The sequence below is a fragment of the Phacochoerus africanus genome, chromosome 3 (assembly GCF_016906955.1).
Source record: "Phacochoerus africanus isolate WHEZ1 chromosome 3, ROS_Pafr_v1, whole genome shotgun sequence".
Taxonomy (NCBI): domain Eukaryota; kingdom Metazoa; phylum Chordata; class Mammalia; order Artiodactyla; family Suidae; genus Phacochoerus; species Phacochoerus africanus.
The window spans coordinates 111,260,142-111,275,714 of NC_062546.1; the positions used below are offsets into that span (position 1 = coordinate 111,260,142).

The window sequence follows — 15,573 nt, forward strand, 5'->3', positions numbered from 1 at the left end:
GGGAATCAGAAAGGCCATACTCCCTGATTCTTTTTTGCCCTGGATAGCTGCAAACACTGTTCAGATTTATCTTGGATATGGCTCTGTCCTTAGTTTTTGGAAATATGCCAGGAGTTCCCATTGTGGCTCAGTGGAAACAAATCTGACTCAGCATCCATGAGGATGCGGGTTCTCTCCCTGGCCTTGCTCAAGTGGGTTAAGGATCTGACATTGTTGTAGGTCACAGACGCGGCTCAGATCCCATGTTGCTGTGACTGTGGTATAGGCCGGCAGCTATAGCTCCGATTCCACTCCTAGCCTAGGAACTTCCCAGGTGCAGTCCTAAAAAGACAAAAAAAAAAAAAAAAAAGCCAGAAATCCTCTCTCTCACCTTTTCTTTTCAAAAGGGCTCACATACATCATAAGGGTAGAGGATTAAGAGGTACAAAGTACTGTATATAAAATAAGCCACAGGACATAGAGTATAGTATGGGGAATAGAGCCAATATTTTATAAAAACTATACATGGAGTACCACCTTTAAAAATTGTGAATCACTACACTGTACACCTGTAACTTACATAATATTATACATCAACTATTCTTCAATTTAAAAAAGAAGAAAATTTGAAACTCAGATTTGTTTATATGACAAATAATAGCAATGAGTCAATGTGCTACCTGTATTTTGTGGAAGATCAGTTTATCCCACAGGCTGTTGTTTCTAATGATGCCACTGCGAAGCTCAGCTTCCTTCCTCTTGGAGGCGAAGTCCAACAGCCATCGCTTCAGCGTGGTGTTTGCTTGTCCAAAAATCTAATGAGTCAGGAAACAAGAAGGGTGAACAATGAGAAGGATGGAGAGAATTGCAAAGTCAGATAATAACAAGTGCTCGTGAAGATGGGGGAAACTGGAACCCTCATGCACTGCTGATGGGAATGTAAAATAAGGCAGTTGCCTTAGACAACAGATATGCAGTTCCTTTTTTTTTTAATTTTTATTTTTGTCTTTTTGCCATTTCTTGGGCCCCGCGGCATATGGAGGTTCCCAGGCTAGGGGTCAAATCGGAGCTGTAGCCGCTGGCCTACACCAGGGCCATAGCAACACGGGATCCAAGCCACATCTACAACCTACACCATAGGTCATGGCAATGCCGGATCCTTAACCCACTGGCAAGGCCAGGGATCGAACCCACAACCTCGTGGTTCCTAGCTGGAGTCGTTAACCACTGAGCCACGATGGGAACTCCAGCAGTTCCTTACTTAAACACAGAGTTACCATATGACCCAGCAATTCCACTCCTAGGTACATACCTAAGAGAATGAAAACACATGTCCATACAGACCCCTGCCCATGAATGTTCATAGTAGCATTATTCATAAGAACCAAAAAGCAGAAATAACCTAAAGGCCCATCAATGGGTGGGTAGATGGATGAATAGATAGTGCAGCATCTACACAGTGGAATGGTATTTAGCCATTAAAGGGAAGGAAGTAAGGGTGCATGTAATGATGTGGATAGACCTTGAAAGTATGCTAAGTAAGAAGCAGGTCACAACAGAATATTGCATGATTCCATTCATAGGAAAATCCAGAATAGGGAAACCTATAGATTCAGAAAGTCAATTCATTTTTGGGGAATGGAGGGCGGTAACAGGGTGGAGGATAACACATTCTTTTTGAGGTTGATAAAAGTGTTATAAAATGGACTGCAGTGAATAGTTGCAGAATTCTGTGAACAGACTAAAAGCCTCTGAATTGTATATTTTAAATAGGTGAATGGTATATAGCATGAATTATATCTCAATAAAGCTGTTTTTAAGTTTTTTTTAAAGGAGTTCGCTTGTGGTGCAGCAGGTTAAGGATCTGGTTTGGGGGGCTGCTGTGGCTTGGGTTTGCTCCTTGGCCCAGGAACTTTCAGGGCCGGAAAAAAAAAAAAAAAAAAGTTTTGTTTTTTTTTTTTTTAAAGAACCATTAAAAAATGAGAAGGTTCTCATAGATGACAGAAGCCATGGCTCAAAGTAAATAGTATTAAAACCGCCTGATCCAATTCATTCTGGACATGGCCCACAACACATGGGGATCCTGACTTGGTGTGGGGTCTGTCATGGCCCACCACGTGGGGCTGGCTTTCTCTCGGTCCCTGGCTTGACTTGGTTGTGTCTCTCAATGGCTAAGTAAGGAATATTTCACATGTGGTGGGGCTTCACTATTTTTTTTTTCTTTTTAGGGTCACACCCACGACATATGTAAGTTTTCAGGCTAGGGGTTGAATCGGAGCTGCAGGTGCCGGCCTACACCACAGTCACAGGAACGCCAGATCTGAGCCAAGTCTGTGACCCACACCACAGCTCATGGAAAGACCAGATCCTTAACCTGCTGAGCGAGGCCAGAGATCGAACCCACATCTTCATGGTTACTAGTTGGGATCTTGACCCATGAGGCCTTGATGGGAACTCCGGGGCTCCACCATTTATAAAGCCATTTCATAGTTATTATTTTCATATTGATGTAATTAGCAGCTTTATGAGATGGGGGAGGGGGTAACCGTCCATTGCAAGGGTGAGAAAACAGAGGCTCAAAGAACTTATTGTGAAAATAAAACAGCCTCCACCTCACACCTGCGCTGTGCCTCAGGTTGACAAGGCATGTTCACGTGTGTTCACCTACAATCCTCCCCACAGCCCTGGGCGGTGATGGACTCTGGTTTTACAGAGGAGTGAACTGCAGTCCTGCGAGACTAAGGGTGGAGTCTGTGGTCACACAGAGGGCACCCAGCTGAGCCCGACTCACACCTGGGTCTTGGATTTGGGTCCCATGCTCTGTCTCCTGCTCTGGGCTTGGCACTTACTCGGTCAAACATCCGGTTCAGCAGTCTGGGGACCACAGGGAAGATGGTGGGTTGAAGGGCCTTGAGATCATCCATAAGTAGCCTGATATCTCCTTGGAAAAATCCTATTTTAGCTCCATGACACAACATTACACACTAGAGAGGTAAACAGAAATATCCAACATTTCAGCATTGAAGGAGAGGTTACACAACGCACATACAACACACATACAACATACAACACACACACACACACACACACACACAGGCGGCTTGTTAGCATTTCAGACTAGTTTTCAGAAATCTTAAGTTCCTAAATGTAGGGAGCTTTATTTATTTATTTATTTATTTATTTATTTTTAAGGGCTGCACCTGTAGCATATGGAAGTTCCCAGGCTAGGGGTTGAACTGCAGCTGCAGCTGCCGGTGTATGCCACAGCCACAGCAACTCAGGATCCAAGCCATGCCTGTGACCTACACCACAGCTCATGACAATGCTGGATCCTTAACCTACAGGGATTGAACGTGCAACCTCATGGCTTCTAGTTGGATTCATTGTCACTGAGCCACAACAGGAATTCAGCTTTCAAAACAAGATTCCCGTGTCCTCTGGTCCTTGGAAACATGGTCTTGCTCCTGACCACCCTGAAGGTAAAGAGGCCAGGAAGGAACCAAGGGGCATGGCTTTTAGTGATGATCACTGAGGTTCTGCTATTTGAGTTTCACGATAAATATCTGCTGAGGGGATGACGTGGTTTTAGATAATTCGCATGCTTTCCAGACTTCCAGAAACTTGAGGTCTAATTTATTCTCATAATAAAAACTGAGCTACTTGCTTTTATTCCAACCTTTTTAAAATCTCATTTGTTCTACTGGATCTAAATTTCCAAGAACTCAGAATCTGCTGCAGTGGAGACACCAGGCCATCTGTAGCAAAGAGGCTTACATGCAGCTCTATACAACCTAATGCCTGACTTTGTTCCTTGTCACAGGCACCTGACAAGGAGTCTGCTTGTTTTAAATTTTAAAAAGGAAGAGAGATTCAGGAGGTAATGCAACAGAAGTACTAACAGTCCCAGGCTGGAAAGCAGAAACCACTAGAAAGGGATATCACGGTTCATTGTTGAAAAATTCAAGCTCAGAGGCTTTTGTTTGGCATGGCCTGCCTCCCGGCAGCCCTGGGAAAACTCCAGCTTGCCCGCCATGGTCCACTGTCAACTCAGGTCTCCCAGGGTTGCAGGAAGCAGACTATCAGATGAGAGGCCCTTGACCCTTTGGGGGAAGTAAATCCATGCGGTCCCAGCTAATCAGAGGGCCGGCTCCTCATCAGCTGCCCAGCTCCCTCCGGCCCCTGGCCCAGCGCCGGCAACACATTCATAAGATGAAGCAACAGTGCTCACTGTTTCTCTTATGAGCATACATCCAAAATTGTCCAAGAAGGAGAAAAGATGGTTCTTGGTTGGTTTTTAAATCAATCACACAGTTGTGCATGAGGAGCCCAGGCAGAAGTCAGCTGAAGATAATCTCGCTTGGCCCAGGGCACTGAGGATATTGATGAAAAAATGTCTTAAGGCAACTTGGGCCTTACGAACAAGCACAGGTGAAAATGGAGGCTTCTTATAGAACTGAAGCTTCGCCAGGCTTTGTGGGACGGTATTCATAAAAATTCTCCATTCGCGGCTCGTCTTTCTGGACCTGTGTCCATAGCCATGTCCTTCAAAAGTCTGAGCTTTTGATTTTCAAATGAATAATTAAAGTTTGAATATCTGGACCCAGAAAAAAAATTATGCTCTTTTAAATAATTAGCGCAATTTTTAAAATGGGGCCTGAGCAGAGTACTTTCTACAGGGAGGGTGGTCTGTACACTCAAACTTATTATTTTATTTTTTTTGTCTTTTTGTCTTTTCTAGGGCCACTCCCGTGGCACATGGAGGTTCCCAGGCTAGGGGTCTAATCAGAGCTGTAGCAGCCGGCCTATGCCACAGTCACAGCAACGTGGGATCCGAAACCCACTGACCAAGGCCAGGGATCGAACTTGCAACCTCATGATTCCTAGTCAGATTCGTTAACCACTGAGCCATGACGGGAACTCCTGTACACTCAAACTTACCTGCATGATCTGCTCATACATGTGTGCAAGCGGTAAATACGAAACGTGTATGTCACTGGCATTCAAGACAAGTGATTTCTGTAAAACACAACGACTTAGAACACAGACAGGCGAGCAACCAAAATAAAAACTCAGTGCCTACCTCTACAACTCTCTCAAACATATGGGCGAGAGGCAAGAAAGAGATCAGAGTATCATCGGAGGAAGGACTGAATGTTTTCTGTAAGCAAAGACACCAGCAGGTAGAAAGGCATTAGGATTTCCAGGAATTTTCTGTTTCATTTCAGAGCACAAAATTCCTTGGGGCTAAGGACAAAAAGCTTTGGCCGACATTCTGCAATTCTTTCTCACCAGAGAAGGAAATGCAAAGCAATACTTTAATATATCAATTCCATTGTCAGGTAAGAGACACAGGCCATTTCCCACAGAGTACCAGCATCTTATGTCGTAAAGGGAAAGGAGGTGAAAAGACAAGAGAAATTGGATTTCCAAGCCTCTTTTATTTACAGTACAAATGTATGTTGAGTATTTGTTTGATCAACATTTTTACCTTAAAGTCCTATTCGACCCCATAAAAAATAACCCAATTTGTTCATGAAAAATAACCCAATTTGTTGGACATGAGCTCTGAACTGGCCGCAATGAATTTGTTCTCCCATAAAATGCTGACCGTGAGAGGTCTGCATCTCGAGGACATCTGGACATCTGGTTTCCATTTCATGGCTAAGAACGGGCTTTACTCGGGGTCAGGCACAGTGAGGCAAGTGTGTAGAATGTTCCTGTTATTAATCTAGAGAGTTCTGGCCCCAACAGGCGCTGCCAACAGCAGCTGCTGCCACACCAATTAAGAAACAAAGGCTTTGTCAAGTTGTTTGGGGGTGATGCACCCACTTAGGGCCATGCCTCCCCTCCCCAAAGTTGGGCCACTCTTCATAAGAATGCAGTGACATGTGATATAGCCTCATCATGCCATAATCTTAATTTCAGTCCAATGTGACCTGCTTCCCAACCAGTACTTGTCTGTAGAAAAGTGCTATAGAATCAGAAACCAGACTCAATAATATCTATACTTTCCAATTTTTCGATATAGGTCAAACAAATAATACACATTTGCATGATTAGAAGTTTTACAATGTTGAGAATGCCCCTGATAACATTAATTTTAATATTAATTTAATTATTTGTCTCAGTGATTCACTGATTCACGCATTTTAAGTTCTTTGAAGAATGGTTAGGAAATTACAATCTCACTTTGGTAAGGTACCAAATGTTGACTTCTGTTTAGAAAGTATATGCCACAAAAGTATTTAGGACTACGAAAGTGAGAGTGTAAGTGAAAGTGAGATCGGTCTTCTCCAGCCACCAAAGATTCCCCTGAATCATCAAGCACAGGATCCTGCCTCAAAAACTAGAGCCCACGGAGCCCTCTCAGACACCATGCAAAAGTAAACTATATAAAAATGTATACAGCTTATTCATCACAGTATTCAATAAGGACTTTTTTAAAAGTCAAGTTTGGAACAGATCTTTGGGGTTACAGACTGAATTGTGACCATCCCCCTCAAAGTCATATGCTGAAGCCCTAGCCCCCTAGGTGACTAGAGACAGGGAGTCATTAAGGTTAACTGAGGTCATAGGGTGAGGCTCTGATCCAAGGAGGCTGGTGTCCTTGTAAGAACAGGAAAAAACACTAGAAACCTCTCTCTTTCTTGCTGTGCGCACAGAGGAGGGCCAGGTGAGGCATAGGCGAGGACTCGGTGGTCTACAAGCCAAGAAGAGAGCCCTCACAAAAAACCAAACTCACCTTGACTGTGGACTTCCAGCCTCCAGAACTGTGAGAAAATAAATGTCTGTTGTTAAGCCGCCCAGCCTGTGTTATTTTGTCATGGCAGGCCCAGGAGACTAAGACACCTGTACAGTCAACTTGACGATTACAGGAAAAAACTGCAGTTTGAGGCTTTAATCCTTCTTATAAAGTGGAGGTCCAATCAAATACAATAAATAAGAAAAATAATAACAATTTAAAAACCATTGGCAGCATTTAACATTTCATTAACATCAACTTAAAGAAATTACTTCTTTCGCCACCCTAAAATCAGAGATAAAAGCACAAGAGAGTCAATTCTCCCCTGTCCTTTCCCAGGAACACTTATAGGGCAGAATCCAAAAGAGGGTCACTCGATAAAAGACAGTCAACCCTAGAGGTCAATTCACCTTAAGGGTCACAAGCAGGAGTTGGAGATCAGGCTCATAGTGAGAACTACTTGGGGGAAGGTGACCTTGGGCCATAGGAAAGCTCAGACCTTATCTATATTTCAGATAGTGTTGCAAATACAGCCCAAGCCGAGGTGACAGGCAGGGGCTTTACCACTTTCACCCTTGAGGCCTGATGCCAACCAGTAGACACGAAGACAGACAATAAAATCTCCAAAGTTTACCTCTGTCACTTTCACAAACGCTGAACAATCGCTCACTACATTTCGATGGGTGATCATTGCTCCTTTGGGGTTGCCTGAGGAACACACAGGAGCAGAACCAAGTTAGAGGATTGAAATGCCGCCCAAGAGTGATGGACATGACGGAGCCCAGAAACCCCGTCTAATAAAGGGCCTCTGATGCCTCTGGTGTGAGGTACATCCGTGAAAGCTGAATGTTGAGTCATATCAAATTCCTGTGCAAACTGTAATCTTTTATATGAAGCTTATTTTCTTAATCTTTATTAATATGGGCAAGTTTTAGAGGGTGTGTGTAGCAATAAGAAAAGAAAACTCAGGAATTTAGTTCTGGAAACCACTGATACAGTTTGTCGCAGGAAGATGGGTGATTCTACTGTTGACTTCCATCTTTTTTTTTTTTTTTTAACAGCCACACTTGTGGCATATAGAAGTCCCTGGGATAGGCATCGAATCGGTGGGCTGCAGCTGCTGGCCTACACCACAGCAACAGCAATGCAGGATCCAAGCCACGTCTATGACCTACACCACAGCTCATGGCAACGCCGGATCCTTAACACACTGAGGGAGGCCAGGGATCGAACCTTCGTCTTTGTGGATATTCGTTGGGTTCTTAACCCGCAGAGCCCCAATGGGAACTCCTGACCTTCCATAAATGCTTGAGGACACTCTCAGATTCTGGGAATGTCTTATAGAGCGACCAGAAGACAGGGCTTGAACCTCCCCTGTTTTCAGTCCATCTATAGTTCGAATAAGTCATTCACAAAAGGAGGCAGGGGATACATTCTTCCAGATACCACGTAGAAACAATTCCTTTTCAAAACTGACCTGTGGTTCCACTTGTGAAGCAAATTACTGCAAGATCTTCAGGTGCTGGAGGCTACAACACATTAAAAAAAGAAGAAGAAGAAGAAGTAAAAGAAAAGCCAGTATAATCAGAATGGACTAGAAAACTCTGTCGTAAGTTATCACCCAAGATTTCCACTAGGCTCCGAGCTGACGAGCTACGGAAACCACACAGAGCCTGGGCAAGGTCCAACGTGGCCCACTCACCTTCGGTTTCCTTCTGTTGGCTCGTCCCAGGTCCTTAATGAGAAAAGAGAAAAAAATCTTAAATGGAAGCATTTTCTAAATGTAAAGAACAAAAGTCAATCAGGTCACTTAGAGCTGACTTTATTTTGAGATTTGCTCTCAGCCAACTCAAAGCACAGATTTCAAATTCAATTAATCATAACAATTTTAATTAGCCTGAACCCATTGTTCTAAGAAGACATTTTCCCGTTGTTTTCTCTCATATAAAACTCTATCGGTGGCATCAGAACTGGCCTTTGAAATAGGATTTATTCAAGAGACAGGAATCAAAGTCTCTTACATATACTTCTAGTGCTCACGCCCTTGCCTCTCATGGCCTTTAACCAAGCCTGGCCCTCAGCTGCAACCAGAGAACTGCAGACACCCTTTATCATCCCAGACCCAGAGCTCAGCGCTGACATGTGATCACCCACTTCTGCAACACTGACATCTTTGATCTGGAGAGAGCAATCGGTCTCTGCCAGATTTAAATGCAGGCCATTCTGGAGAGGTTCAAACACGTGTGCTTCCCCCATGGAGTGGGGAAAGGATCTGGGGTCTCCAATCATGAAACAGGCCATGGCAGAAGCTCTGAGACCACTCTTGAATGGACATGAAGGTTAAGAACAACAGATTCATTTCTGAGGTGTGGCATTTCCAGTGCGCTCCCAGTTACCACTAAGGGCTTATTCTAATGGTGTTCCTGCATGAAGGGGTCTCCATGGCCACTTTGATATCTATTCATTTTTTAATGAACTATTTATATATTTTTCCTATTAAAATCGAACAGTTTGAGTAAGCATAATGGAATGAGCATGCCTAGAATTAAATGGAAATTAGATGGGTGTATTCAGGGCTCGGTGAGCTTCTACCCAGCATAAATAGTTTTAGACAGTTTTTAACCGTGATACTTTATTTATTTATTTATTTATTTATTTATTGGTCTTTTTGCCATTTCTTGGGCCGTTCTTGCAGCATATGGAGGTTCCTAGGCTAGGGGTCCAATCAGAGTTGTAGCCACCGGCCTACACCAGAGCCACAGCAACTCAGGATCTGAGCCGCGTCTGCGACCTACACCACAGCTCACGGCAATGCCAGATCCTTAACCCACTGATCAAGGCCAGGGAGCGAACCCACAACCTCATGGTTCCTGGTCGGATTCGTTAACTACTGAGCCAAGACGGGAATTCCCAACCCTAATACTTTAAATTTTATATATTTATACATACACATATACACACACACTGATTAAAACCAGGAACACTGACATCCAAATCAAAGTCAACTAAGAGCTAAAGCAATGATAATCCCACCAATTTTTTTCCAAAATAACCTTTATCAGGTACAAATTCCCACTCATCTTTTTGAAATTCTTATACCACTTCCTAAGATCTCTAATTCTTCAAAAAATTGATGTTAAGTAAAATAAAGCAAGTTATATGCAACTTGACTTCTAATTTGTTAGGAAAAAAAATTACCCAAATTAGTGCATTATTTGCCAAGAAAGTTTTATAGCCTGTCTTACGTCATCATTCAGAAAAAAATACAGCAATTATAAAAATATACAAGTTAGGAGTTCCCACAGTGGGTCAGTGGTTAATGAATATGACTAGCATCCATGAGGATGCAGGTTCCATCCTTGGCCTTGCTCAGTGGGTTAAGGATCCGGCGTTGCCATGAGCTGTGGTGTAGGCCAGCAGCTACAGCTCCGATTCGACCCCTAGTCTGGGAACCTCCATATGCTGCAGGTGCAGCCCTAAAAAAAAACAAACCCACCCTTCCCCCAAAATAAACAAGCTGCCATCTTTGGGTTCCAAATGCCAAAACAAAAACCAAACAAACAAAAAACCTCAAAACAGAAGGAAAACTGAATTTCACTTAAAGAATAGAGTGCTGAAGTATGTGGGGCTGATAAAATTTGCACCCTACTGAAAATGCATAAAAAAAGACAAATTGATAAATAAAGGGATAGAATAACTAATATATGATAAAGTAGGTATATTAAAATGCTTACTGTAGGCTCTTGGTGGATATATGGTGGTCTACTGTATGATTCCTTCAGCTTGTTTGTATTGCTTGAAAGTTTACATAACAAAATACTGGGGAAAAAATGCTCCTAATACCATGTTTCTTTTCTTTTTTTTCTTTTTTTTTTCTTTTTGCTTTTTAGAGCCGCACCTGTAGCCTGCAGAGGTTCCCAGGCTAGGGGTCAAAGAGGAGCTACAGCTGCCGGCCTACACCACAGCCAAGCAGTGCAGGATCTGAGCCGTTTCTGCCACCTACACCACAGCTCACAGCAATGCTGGATCCTCAACCCACTGAGGGTTGCCAGGGATCGAACCCACAACCTCATGGTTCCTAATCGGATTCATCTCCGCTGCACCATGACAGGAACCCCAAAATGTTTCTATTTTTTGATGCTATAAAAATGGACATTAATAAAAACTAGATCACATCATCAACCGAAAAGCTAATTTTAAATTCATTTCTTAAAAATCTAATCTTTTGCTTATAAAATTTTTAAAAAACAGATATGAATCATATCACACAGGTATGTATAAAACAGTGTCTTTTACAAATATTTTAATGTAAACTTCATATTATAATCTTTGGTCACCTAATCATCTACATTTTTTAATCTTAAAATTATTTCTTTATCATACAGCAGTCAAAAAAGACCAAAAAAAAAAAAAAAAAGCCCATGTATGTGTCTGGGGGGAAAGCGAGGTGAGGGAAGAGGAAAAATGAGGGAAGAGAGATTATTATGAAATGAGGTTACACGTAAAAAAACAAACATGGGGAAACGTTAGGTCAAAAGCTAGCTAAAAATCCAATTTAATAATTTGGCACACCCATTAGCTTTTATGGACTCTTGGTCCTTGCTAGTGTGTGTGTGTGTGTGTGTGTGTGTGTGTGTGTATGTGTGTGTGTGTGTGTGTGCGCGCGCGCACGCGCGCGCATGCAAGCTTTGATAGAACAAATGACAGATTCCCTGTGATTACTAAGTTCCCCAGGAAAGGTTTTCTAGATCCTTACTTGTAGCTTGAATTCTTGGTAGGAGAACTATAAATAAAAATTAAAACTCTGTTTATAACAGTTCCAGGCAAATGTTTACAACATTTTCAGAAAGAGAATGACTTATTCTATGGAGCCTATGACTTCCCGTGATGTGCACATAACAATAGCCCCTCCTCTTGTTTGCTGTTTTAGATTGCAGTCTAGTCCAAGTGCAACCGGGAAAATCAGCTTTTTATGCAATCTGATGTCAAACAACCAATTTAAATGTGGACCACACACATTTTCCTAGAATAGGAAGCTTTAAAGTTGTGATTCATGTGAATCTTTGATATGACATGAAAATAAACTGAAACAAGCATCATGCTAGAAATTCACCAGGACCCTACGAAAGCAACCTGAGAAAAAGAATAATGAGGCAGATTTCTCTGTCTGGCTCTGTTGTAGAGACAAATCAGTAAGTGAAAGGCAATAAAGCCTAAGGAGGACAAACGAAGTTAAATCTCCACCTGAATCTGAAACTCCCATGTCAGGCATTTGTGGCCATGGCTTGTCAGTGCTCAAGAATGAGAAGCTAAGCACTGCGACTTGCTTGATGAGAACACTTTCTGTGAAACGAGATGGATTAACACTGGGCAAGCAGGCAAGATTCCCTTCCGGAAGTGAGATGGCCATTTCTGCTCTCCAGCTTTCACAGGCTGCAGAGGACCAGCCAGCACTGGGGTTGCGTGGTGGTACTGGATGCCACGTGTGTGTCAAGATGACCTCGGGTAACCCTGCAGGGAGGTGGCGGCGGCAGCGGGGTGACTCACCTCCAGCGCCTTCATGCTCATGATCTCCACCCCGCACTTCTTGCCTCGTTCCAACAGGTCGATGCCGTAGGAGTCCATGAGAATGATAGTTTTAAGGCCTGGTATTAATTTATTTTCTACACCCTCTAGTAAGAGGTTGGCCTTCTCTGGCTTGTCTACAAAAACCAAGGAGAGTTCGCCTGGAAGCGAAGGGACACGGTGCACAGTCAGCTCCAGGGTATTCAAAGCTCGGCTGCAACATCTGACACAGGCTACGTCTACATTCTTTGAATAGAAGGGTAGATGTATGTTTAAACAGAAAAACCCTATCGAGTCACATATCAGCGAAGGTAGCTGCTGACTCTAAGCAATGACTTGGCCAACCTGCCCCCAGAGGCCACAGACGTACCTTTGTTGATGATGTAGGTGATGGCCTCAGTTCCGAGGGTGTCGTAGAGGGGGACGACCACCATGGAATAAGCAAAGCAACCCTGTTCAATGATCACCCACTGAGGAAAAGGTAAAGATCGGGGTGAGAAAATGAGATGTCATCACGGAACTGTGCCAGGGAAAACAACACTCTAGACATGTGATGTGGCACCACTGGATGCAGCAAAACTAACACCTGTGTATCTGCTAGGATGTGCCAGGTACCCACGAGGGATTCTGAACCTGAGCAAGACACTTGTTCACCTCTTAATGGAAAGTACAACTTGCCTGAAGATTTGAGGCAAATACGTAAAAAGAGGGTTAACAACACTGGATGATGACAGGCTCAGGGGCAAGAGAGCTCGCAGAGGCCCCCTTGGTGGCGGTACTCACAGAGCCTGTCCTTTGCAAGAGCAACACAATTTAGACCAATGGAGAGACAGGTAAGGGGACTCCAGGACCAGGGGCTGCATGCTCAAGGCAGGGAGAGGTCAGTGAGCCCTGAGACTGGCAGGGACAGTCCGGCAGGGATAGGGGGTCCAGCCAGGATGGAGCAGAGGGCTGCAGCCAGCCTGAGGCCAGGGAGGAGTCAGAGTCTACCCTCTAGGCAGGGCACAGTGGCTGGGGCTTCTCGGTCAAACAATGACCAAGGAAGACTGACCCGGCCGTGGGAAGAGCAACCCGGCTGTGGGAAGAGCAGGGCCTGGGACTCGGGGAAGGGCGTGCGTGGTCTAATGGGAAAACTGTCCTGGTAAAGTCACTCCAGAAAACTGAGGAAGGAAAAAGGTGGTACAGTCACTCATCTCCCTGCCTCTGAACCCATCGGCCACACAGCAAGTAAGCAGCCAGGTCACTCCTTGCCTTATAATCCTTGGTGGCCCCCATCATCTGCAGCCACAGTTCTTGGGCTTTTGCAGATCTCATGGCACCAGTAAGGGCCCCGTGGCCCTGGGAAGCGAGCTCAGCCCACTCACATTCACTCAGCTTGGAACCCTTTTCTCTCTCACCACAGGAAGATGCTTCATCCCCCAACACAGACAGGCCATTGTTTCTGACATTCCCTTGGCTTCCCCATCCTCACAGCCTTCAAGATTCCTCCAGGATGCCACCTCCAGGAGGTCCACCTTGACGGAGTGCCCATAATCCTTCTGCACACAACACATGACAGGGCAGCCATGGGCTTATGGGGCTGTCTTCACAGTACCTCATGAAGAGGGTCCAAGCCACTGTTGTGCTCTGGTGGCTGGCAGAGCCTGGCACATAGGAGGTTCTCAATAAGCCCTCAGTGAACTAACTGATAAATACAGGGAGACACCCGCTCAGTCCATGAAGTAAGGAATACGTGTCCTAGGCATAGATTCCTTATAATATCCCACAGAAACAAAAATTTTGGATGTGTTCATTTAAATGGGTTTCACTTCATGTGAAAGAAGCGAAATTCCAAGAGCCTAGTCACGGCCTAGCTGTGGAAAATGGTGTTTCAGAGTCTATAGAACGTTAACAAATCATTCTAATTTATAAAAGAGTAGCACAGGGATTGAGCCAACATGTCTTGAGGACCCAGGTAGGTCTAGGGTCATTTCCATTTCTTCAAGCCCAGCGCTTGAATTTTCCTGAGCCAGTAATTTGTTTACTCACACGATAGGCAATGCTCCAAAGGGCTTCTCATTCACACTTACTCTAATACAGTGGTTTACAGAAGCACCGCACACAGGCCTGGATGGCCCAACAGTGGTCTGCTTGTCTAAATCTAGGCCAGCTCCCAGTCAAGCCGTCTCCCCACTGCCCCTGGGATTTTAAACTTTGTAACCTGAGCAGAGGGAAAGCCCGGACCTTTTAGAAAGAAAGGATGAGAGTTTTCCATTGACAAAAATGTACTTGTTTCTTTATCATTTATTAATGCTATTTTTCTAATCACAGAGGCAGCCCTTATAGTAGCTATTCACTCTAAGAATTACTTCAAAAGTTTTTGTTTTGGGACTTGGTTTTGTTTTTTGGGGGTGGGGGTGCTGCTTTAAAACAACAACAACAACAAAACTTTTCTTTCAAAGTGGTTTTTTCCCCACCTAAAGGCTAAGAAGCACCTGGTTTGGGTTTTCATATGTGAACTGACTCAGGCAGAACGCAAAGCCACGCTCTCAGCAGCAATCAGACCACAGCATCTGGTCTGAAGCAGAGGCAGGTGTGAACCCCACTGGCTCTTGTATCTGAGAACTCTCCACACTACACGCAGTCAGTGCCTAATAGTTAATACCTCAGGCCTGTTCTGAGCGAAGATGCCAACGAAATTCTCTGGGCCTGCCTTGAAGCCCTTGTGAATCAGCGCTGAACCCACACACTCCGACATGTCTTCAACCTAAAGTAGGGAAAAAAAAAAAAAAAAATCAGTGGCAGCATCAGGGGTCAGGCCCGACTCAAGGAACAAAGCTTCCTGGCGCCTGCCAGGCCTGATACCTTGGCCAATGAGCAGTAGCTCCCAGAGAAGAGGACCAGACTGGTATTCCCTTAGATACACATCTTTGTAAAGGTCAAGGTTCGACTTGCCAGAACTCACTGTAAGGAAACTGATTATTCAGTTCCTTCGGCAAAGCAAATGAATTTCACTCCAACAGCTGCAGGTCACAGATGATATATGTCAGGGTTTCATACATGATTCTATTTTATATTTTAGTTTTATAAAATTTTTAGAGGTTTAGTTTATTTTATTTTGGCCATACCCATGGCCTGTGGAAGTTCCTGGGCCCGGGATCGAACCTGTGCCACATCAGTGACAATGCCAGATACTTAACCCACTGAGCTGCCAGGGAACTCGTAGTTTTATAAAACTATAAAAGCAATCCAGGGGCATGGAATTTTGTGTCTATATTTACAAAAAGTAACCAAGTAGCCAAAATTTA

The 15,573-nt window shown here is 44.0% G+C and overlaps 1 protein-coding gene across 4 annotated transcripts in view; it reads right to left on the reverse strand.

The window, feature by feature from the left end:
* Window positions 1–15,573, reverse strand: part of ACSL1 (acyl-CoA synthetase long chain family member 1) — a 66,207-nt gene that overhangs the window by 10,104 nt on the left and 40,530 nt on the right. For 3 of the 4 annotated variants that reach the window (XM_047772346.1, XM_047772347.1, XM_047772344.1), the window contains exons 5-13: window positions 14,931–15,032; window positions 12,657–12,756; window positions 12,269–12,447; window positions 8,424–8,456; window positions 8,199–8,250; window positions 7,356–7,429; window positions 5,060–5,137; window positions 2,829–2,963; window positions 660–794 (exon numbers count right to left, since the gene is read on the reverse strand). In XM_047772346.1, coding sequence (XP_047628302.1) covers window positions 660–794; window positions 2,829–2,963; window positions 5,060–5,137; window positions 7,356–7,429; window positions 8,199–8,250; window positions 8,424–8,456; window positions 12,269–12,447; window positions 12,657–12,756; window positions 14,931–15,032 — 888 coding nt within the window. Of the gene's footprint in view, window positions 1–659; window positions 795–2,828; window positions 2,964–4,917; window positions 4,996–5,059; window positions 5,138–7,355; window positions 7,430–8,198; window positions 8,251–8,423; window positions 8,457–12,268; window positions 12,448–12,656; window positions 12,757–14,930; window positions 15,033–15,573 lie in introns of all 4 variants that reach the window. The other variant, XM_047772345.1, reaches the window with a different exon arrangement.